Source organism: Silene latifolia, chromosome X (genome assembly GCF_048544455.1).
Source record: "Silene latifolia isolate original U9 population chromosome X, ASM4854445v1, whole genome shotgun sequence".
Classification (NCBI taxonomy): domain Eukaryota; kingdom Viridiplantae; phylum Streptophyta; class Magnoliopsida; order Caryophyllales; family Caryophyllaceae; genus Silene; species Silene latifolia.
This window is the reverse complement of record NC_133537.1, coordinates 332,672,397-332,680,927: the sequence shown is the minus strand read 5'-3', so window position 1 is coordinate 332,680,927 and position 8,531 is coordinate 332,672,397. Positions and strand designations below refer to the sequence as shown.

The 8,531-nt window shown below is 34.2% G+C and overlaps 1 protein-coding gene across 1 annotated transcript; it reads left to right on the top strand.

Moving 5' to 3' along the window:
* The first annotated feature begins 4,202 nt into the window (after positions 1 to 4,202).
* Positions 4,203 to 8,257, top strand: LOC141618729 (desiccation-related protein PCC13-62-like). The gene is made up of 3 exons (XM_074435809.1): positions 4,203 to 4,594; positions 5,482 to 5,707; positions 7,574 to 8,257. The coding sequence occupies exons 1-3, from the start codon at positions 4,206 to 4,208 to the stop codon at positions 7,946 to 7,948; spliced, it is 990 nt and encodes a 329-aa protein (XP_074291910.1). The 5' UTR covers positions 4,203 to 4,205; the 3' UTR covers positions 7,949 to 8,257.
* Positions 8,258 to 8,531: the final 274 nt, after the last annotated feature.

Here is an 8,531-nt window from a genome sequence, read left to right as displayed (position 1 = left end):
GGTTTTTCCTTGGTTGGAAAATTCAAAAAATCGGTCAATAATGTGATTTCTCGACCTTTTTCCAGTATTACCATCGTTTTTCCGGTCCATACTAGACTTGTTTCCTACCGTGAATTCAATATCTACAAAACTGAATTCTTCTGTTTTACTAATCATATATTTACGGAGTATCATCTAATCGATAATAACACGTGTGTATAACTCCAAAACGGAATTCTTCTGTTTTACTAATATTCGATTAAGTCCGAATAGGCCGCAGGATAGGTGGTATTGGAGTGGGGAGCGTGATGGGGTTTATACGGTGAAATCAGCTTACCGTATGATGGCGGGGGAATGGTTAGATATGGCGGAATAGTCGGATTCGACTAACATGAGATGGCTGTGGAATAAGCTATGGAAAGTACCGGTCTGGCCACGCGTAAAACTCTTCTTCTGGCAACTGTGTAATGATGCTCTAGCAACAAAGGCAAACATCGCTAGTCGAGTGAAAGGTGAGTCCTCTTTTTGTTCCTTATGTAATTTGTCTGATGAGTCCAGTATCCATTTGTTCAGGGATTGCAGGATGGCGAGATGGGTGTGGGAGAAGCTGGAGTTAGGATGTGAGGAGGAGGAAAGGACGGGTGTGGTACGGTGCTGGGTGGAGGAGCGATGGAGGGATATGTGTGAAACGGAGTATGGGAAGTTCATGCTGGGGTGTTGGGCAATCTGGGAGCATCGGAACAAGGTTGTGTTTGATACTTTGATGGGTGGAGGTGGAACCGGAGAGGTTCTTCTGGCGGGTTTGTGACGTGTTAAGTGAGGGGGAGGGGGTGGTGGACAGTACTTGGAAAAGACGCGGGGGGACTGGTCGACGTGGGGATGGGGAGAAGGTGGATGCATGGAGAGCGGCTCCGAGGGGTTACGTCAAGATAAATGTGGACGCGGGTGTGAAGGAGGGAGAAGGGACCAGTGCGGGGATAGTCTGTAGAGGGGAAGGAGGGGCGGTGATGTGGGGGATTGCTATTGTTCGCACGGAGTTCTGGGAGCCGAGTATTGCTGAAGCGGTGGCGATGTGGGAGGGTCTTAATGAGGCGAAAGTGAGAGGTTTGCGGAAGGTGGTGATGGCAAGCGACTGTCTGCAGCTTGTTGATTCTCTTAAAGGAAAGCGGAGTGGAAGAAGTATTTTTTCACAAGTTACTTATGATATTTTAAGTCTTTGTAATGATTTTGAGTCTGTCTTATGGTCTCATACTAGTCGAATCAATAACTGTGTAGCGCATTGTTTAGCTCATATTTCATCTAAAGTTATTGGTAGAGCGGAATGGTCGGAAGTTTTACCGATGAGTGCTCAGAACGCTGTACTTTTTTATATATCAATGTTATAGTAACACCCTCGGGTGTTTTCATCAAAAAAAAAAAAAAAAAAAACTGAATTCTTCGGTTCCTCTAATCGTACATCAACTTATCTATGATATTAACATGTCTAATTTCGAATATTTCAATATCTCCTAAACTGAATTCTTCCGTTTTTCTAATAGTATATCATCTTATCTACAATATTAACATGTCTAGTTTCAAAATTCAATATCTCCGAAATTCAATAACATGTCTATTTCTCATGATGTATTCTTCTGATTCTTTCGTTTATTAGGATCTACTGTGTGTTCTTAGGGTACCACGTTTGGACAACTGATGTTAGTGTTATTCCTTCAAATCTACTAGTAATACAAATTGGCTCATTATACGAACTTAAAACTAACATGTCGAATTACGTCTTTAATTATATCATCAACAATGTCATATATCATAATTTTTTGTAATTGAATAAAGAATTACTAACATAATTGTTTACCATCATATTCGCTCTTGTGACTTGCCTCTACACTGAAAAAAGTCAATTGGGAAATCGGTTACGTACATTGTTCGATATTGGAAGGTGTTTATGGGATGTTGTTGGCTCATATAACGTACGGGCTTGTTATCAGACGAAGTTCATTGATTTATCGAATATTGAGTTTCATGTATTGTATATATTGGTTGTGAAATAATACTAGATGTCTGTCTTAAACTTAAGACGAATATGTCCGTCTTAAATAAAAATTTGTGTAAGGAGATAGGGTTGTGTACACAAAGTCACAAAGGTTAGGGGTAATTAAGTAATTGTAGTAAACTAGTAATAGTATATCTTGAATACAATTAGGACAACAAAAAGATCGACGAGGAAGAGTTTAACTACGGAGTAATATTTTTCCTAACGTCGACATGAATCAAAATAATAAAGGACACCTATAACGAATCAACTTAATATTTGCGAGAAATTCGACCTAAAACATAAAACCGTAAATTTTTAATTGTAGCACCATCATAGAAATACACATTAGCAAATTGATCAATTTTTAACGCAGACAAACACTGATCACGATATATTACGGATTATATACGTGAAAAAAAGGTACGGAAATCGTTGAATTGGTCCAACAAACATCAACCAAATTATCACTATCAAAATACACAAATTCTTGTAAGAGACGATTTCACAATAAATTACTAATTGATCATGCAAACTCAATAGATTCAGCGGCCAAGACAGACTTGATGAAACATATCATCATCAATATCGGACATATCAGATGAAGTAGTACTTGAATCATTATCATCATCCAAAGCTACATATTCATATTCGTCTTTTTCGTACATATCTTCGTCTTCATCATCATCGTCATCGTCATCCTCATCCTCATCCTCATCCTCATCCTCATCCTCATCCTCATCCTCATCCTCATCCTCATCCTCATCCTCATCCTCATCGATATCATACTCATCTTCATCAATATCAGCATCGTATTCTTCCCCCAAAAGCATAGCAAGCTGTTTTTTCTTGAGTACATTCTCCACGGTGGGTGTAGACGAAGGCTTCGATCGTTGCGTTGGAACTCGGCCATAAGGCCACCGCCACTGCCGCCTCTCCGTATTCAGGCTGTTTGAAGGGTTGATGGTTTCCGTTGACGACGGCAATGTTGAGACTGTGGTAGGGCTTGTTACGGTGGCCATTCTTTATTTTATTTTTTATTTTTTTTAAACAGGTGGAAAATTGTATATGTTCCAACAATATCACACGAACTCCAATTTTTTCGCAATTGTTGGGATATATATAGTGATGTAATTACTTGACAACCAAGTTTATCTGAACCTCGAAACCTAGTGAAATTAGGAAACTAATAGAAGTCTTGAACAACTTATGGAAAGTACGTGTTTTTATTTTGCACAAATAGCATGCATGTCTTAATTGCACAAAGTACCCATTTAATATTTTACATTTAATTTTTCTCTTTTATAAAATAAAGCAAATATAAACTATTTATTGGAGACAAAGAAAGTACATGCTAAAATAGAATTCTTTTAACTCAAAACTTTAATACAATCAATTATACGCTAAAATCACAAAATTCATCCTAAGTGCACCCCATGTGCGACTCAAATTTTCAACGCCATAGCGCTATTAGAGTAAATATTTCTTTGTAATTAGGCTAGAATACTTTATACCATATATATTTTGATACTAGTGGATGTGGGCTTTGTTATAGTAAGTAGCAAATTTAAGGGGGTTAGTAAAAGCGCTCGCCCCCTACTAAAAAAAATGAAAAATGCGAAAATTTTTGATATCAATGGAATTGGGCTTAGTTATACCATGCAAAATGATGTGGAGGAAAAAAAATGTAAAGTGATTGTCAAATGTGGGTCATAATTTATAATAACTATGAGTACGAAAACACATTTACGTACGTACAGTATTTATTAAGAACGATTTTTAGTACAAATTAAATTAATTAAAGTCGCCCTACCATAAATATTTAAATAAATAAAATTTATATATATGATCTAAAGCGGTCATCAAAATTTAGTAGATCTCCGGTAATTAGATCATGATTTATTTTATCATAGATAAATATGAATAACCACACTTTAGATAATATATGTAAATTTTATGTAAGATAATGTTAAATTAAATTACTATTAATAGTTTCTTAATTTTTTCCAATACCTCACTTATTACATCTTTGCACTAAACATTCCTCCCAAAATGGAAGGCACATTATTACTTCTTAATTTAGCAATATTTCCAATATAGGCTATAGCTAGGCAAGTGTCCTAACTTCATCAAACGATAAACAAATTAGATCTTGACTTTGTCCACAAGTAACCCTATAAATACATGAAGAACGTACATGCAATATCAAACAATTGTAGCATTATTTTACATATACCTCCATTTAATCTTAAAAATGGCAATATTAACCACTTCTATACTCAAATTCACACTCGTAGCAATTCTATTTTCGCTCGTAAATGTCTCGAACTCTTTTACCATCTCTCAAAATCAAACAAATCAAACAATTCCGCAACAAGACATAGACTTGATTGAATTTAACTTAAATTTAGTGTATTTAGAAGCCGAGTTCTTATTACATGGAGCGCTTGGTTACGGTTTAGACAAGGTCGCCCCTGACCTAGCCGCCCGTGGACCTACTCCAAAGGGATCTAAAAAAGCTTTCCTTGACCCATTTACCCATAGTATCATTTATCAACTAGGTCTTCAGAAAGTTGGTAATATAAGGTTAGAATTTTCATACTCAAAATTTTTACATATCACCGTTTTTTCTTAAACTTAACCCGTATTTAGTGAAATTATTAGTTTAGACCCCGTGCATTATATGCATGACATTTAATGTTTAATATTTTTATAAAATTACTTATATAGTATTAGTGTCTTTCATTGTTTACATTTTGCATAATTGTATTTTGCTTTGATAAATAAAAGCTATAACTTAAAATTAGTTAAGAGAATTGAGTAATGACTTGAAATATATTTTAATGAAAATATTTGTATAGCATAATGCTAATGAATTTCAATTTATATATATTTTTTTTATTTTTTTTTTGTCACGAAAATAATAACCAACGATTTCTATTTTGGTTTTATACAGAATATGGTTCAACTCATCATCTAGTAATAGGATCAATATAGTTTAGCAATTAATAATTTTATATCTTTATTTTGATTTAAGTAAAATATTATAGTTTGGAGTTTGTTAGTGAAAATAATATAATTTGTTGAAAGATTAATCTTAATGAATATATAATAGATGAATTAAATTGTAATTGTTAGTTTTCTTATTTAGTGAATGAAATATAATTATTATTAGTTTCCTTTTTTGAGAATATGCTTTTTGGTGGAAAAATGATATAATTCACCTATTCTGATTATCAGCAAAAATTTATCATAGGACATAAATAAAAGACGCGTTTAAAATATGATTTAAGGTATTACAAAATGATTAGCTTTTTTTTTTTTCACAATAAGCAATAATCGGTAATTTCAATAATTAAGTTTATGAATTGAGAAAACGCATACAAAATAATCAACTTTGAGTAAATTTTTTATCATTTCTTCTCGCATTATACATTTTGTAAAATTGTTTTACATGATTAAATTTTGTGTAGGGCAATTAAAAAAGTGGTGCCAGGATTCCCAAGACCACTAATGAATCTAACTAAAGACCAATTTGCAGCTGTGATGACTCAAGCATTCGGACGACCAATTGTTCCTCATTTTGACCCTTATGCAAATTCCATTAACTATTTGATTGCCACTTATTTGTTGTTTCCTCTTGGTCTAACTTCTTATGTTGGTACCATTCCCAAGCTCCAATCTACTGAAGCTCAAAAGGTCAGTATTTATGTTGATTTCACAATATAACATTGGGTATTAGGGATGGTCATCAGTGCGGGTCGGCTGGGTCAGGGTTTGAGAGACCCGAAATCGGCCCGGGCCGGACCGGGTCAAAAATGACCCGTGAGGTGGGTTTATGGGCGGGTTCGGGTTTGGGCGGGTCGGGTTTGACATTTGGGGACCCCGGAACCAACCCGTGTATATGGCGGGTCGGGCCGGGTTGGGGTCCGGGCAAGCGGGCTGGTTTCATCCATGGGCCATATTGAGTATAATATAATAATATTGTATTTACCTATTGTTATTTACTTCCGTATGTCTCCTGATAGACGGTCTTTTGATAAACTTATTGAGTAAATAATTATAAATTGATAGAAAAATGGTATAAAAAGTAATAAAATGGGTACATAAACTACTGGTCACATTTTAATAGAGAAATGAAAAGAACATTAAAATGTGAAGAGAGTATTATTTAATTTTTTATATTTTTAAGACGGATATGTCCATAAGAGGCTAACCCGTGGAATTATCATTTCTATAAAATCTTATTAAAAGGCTAGTCTCAAAAGGCCATGCAGACAATGCCACGTAGGGTAAGGAAAAGCCACGTATGCATTTGCAATGCCACATCTTAATCCGCGTGTCACTCTAATCTATAAAATTTTATTAAAAGACTATTTGAAACACCTATTAAATGTCACGTAGACATCGACTAAAAGCCACCTAGGATTATAAATGTCACGTAGACATCGATTAAAAGGCACCTAGCAATAAATTATTTTTTAATCCACTCTTTTTTCCTTCTTTAAAAAACAAAATCGGATTAGTAATCCCCTATTCTTTTACTCCACCCACATATGAATCAACTACATATACAATTTTCAAAATATCATCTTCTCCAATTTTTTTTGCCAAAATGCCTTTGAATTGCCGATGTCTGCGTTGGAATATATTTCTATCTATACAATATAGTTAAATGACTAGCTAAATCATCTATAAAATACCATTAAAATACTAACTTGAGTAGTATTTAATTGTCATATGACAACTCTCAAAAACCTCCTAATATGCTATAATATTTTATGTCTAATTTAAAATATTACCTTAAGCAACTTTTTGTTAGTTGAATATGCAACTCTTTTCACTATGAAGTTTCATGCGGCGTCCCTAAAACCACATCTATAATCTATACAATCTAATTAAAGGAGTACTTAAAATGACAAATTTAATTAAATGTAACATGAAAATTTTAATGTGACGTAGATTATCAATTTATAGTTACATGGCATTGATTTTATTCACTCATCTATAAATAAATCTATACAATTTAATTAAATGGTACCTAAAATGACAAATTTTAATTAATGTGACAAAAGAATGTAAATGTAATAAACTTTTTAGTTTCCTCTCATCCTTATACCTATTAATAATTAATACATTCTACTAATTTAGCATATCACTTTTTTCTTAAATAATGAATTTTTGGCTTCCCTCCTCATTTATACTACATATGCACATTGTCATATTTTTGTCTACGATTATCATCTCTTGTGTTATCACAATATATCTACTTGTCTACCTTAAACACCTTTGAAATTTTATTTTGTCGGTCTAAACACTCTAATTCATTCAATCAATAAAAAGAACATAAAATAACGACGCCTAAATATTTGTTGGAAGATAAACATTCATAGTTCATAATCTTCAAGCTGATTAAAACAATAAATTATTAACGAACCCGTGATTAAATCACGGGCTCCAAAACTAGTTATATCATCAAAAGTTATTAATATATTACTCGTAAATTTTTTGCAATTAGATTAACAACAAGATTGTTTTACTAAAATTTTTCCTCTCAAAATGCAGCTAGTAGGATCACTATTAGCAGTGCAGTCGGGCCAAGACGCGGTCGTCCGGACACTACTATACGAGCGAAGGTTACAAAGGGTGCATCCCTATGGAATACCAGTGCAAGAATTCACAAACAAACTTTCAATTATAAGAAATACTTTGTCAAAAGAAGGAACAAAGGATGAAGGATTATTCGTTAACCCAAAACTCGGCCCTGAAGGAAAAATACCGCTAAATATACTTTCTGGTGACGAGAATTCCGTAGGGTATGCTAGAGAGCCAGAGGGAATACTAAGGATATGTTACTCTCATGGAAATGAGAGTAAGCCTGGTGGGTTTTATCCTAATGGAGCTAATGGTACAATTGCTCGATGTTTTCTATCATCGTAAAAGGAAGTATGAAAAACCCGTTTTACAATAAATTTGTGAAGGAAGAAAGAGTTCGTACCATCTCATAAAAGCTGGTCGTCAGTCAGTTATTGATCATCATCAAGATATTGAAAAACGTTTATATATGGCTTAGCTTGTTGGTGAGTTATGCAACGTACGAACTTGTTACGACCCGTTGAAGTTTATTGATTGAGCGAATATTAAGGTTCACATATTGTACGTGCTAGCGTTGGAATAATAAGACTAATTGTTTTCTATGATGTATCCTCCATTATTTCATTGTCTATGAGATACTATACATGTTTTTCATTTTCTACCGTCTACCCCTAAACTTAGTTAATTATTTTAAAACACGATCCAAGCTCATTTTTCCGTCTAACTCCTTGTTAAGTTGATTGTTAGAATATATAAAATACATACTCTGTAAAATAAGTATTATTCATGGTGATGGGGCATATTCTGCACCCGCTGACCAAGTCAACATATTGAGCAAGGTCAAAGATATCCACAGCAAGTCAACGGCTTAGACAGCCTAACCGACGCCGCCTGTCGGCCTGTCTCTTGTGCCTCGGCGGGGACAACT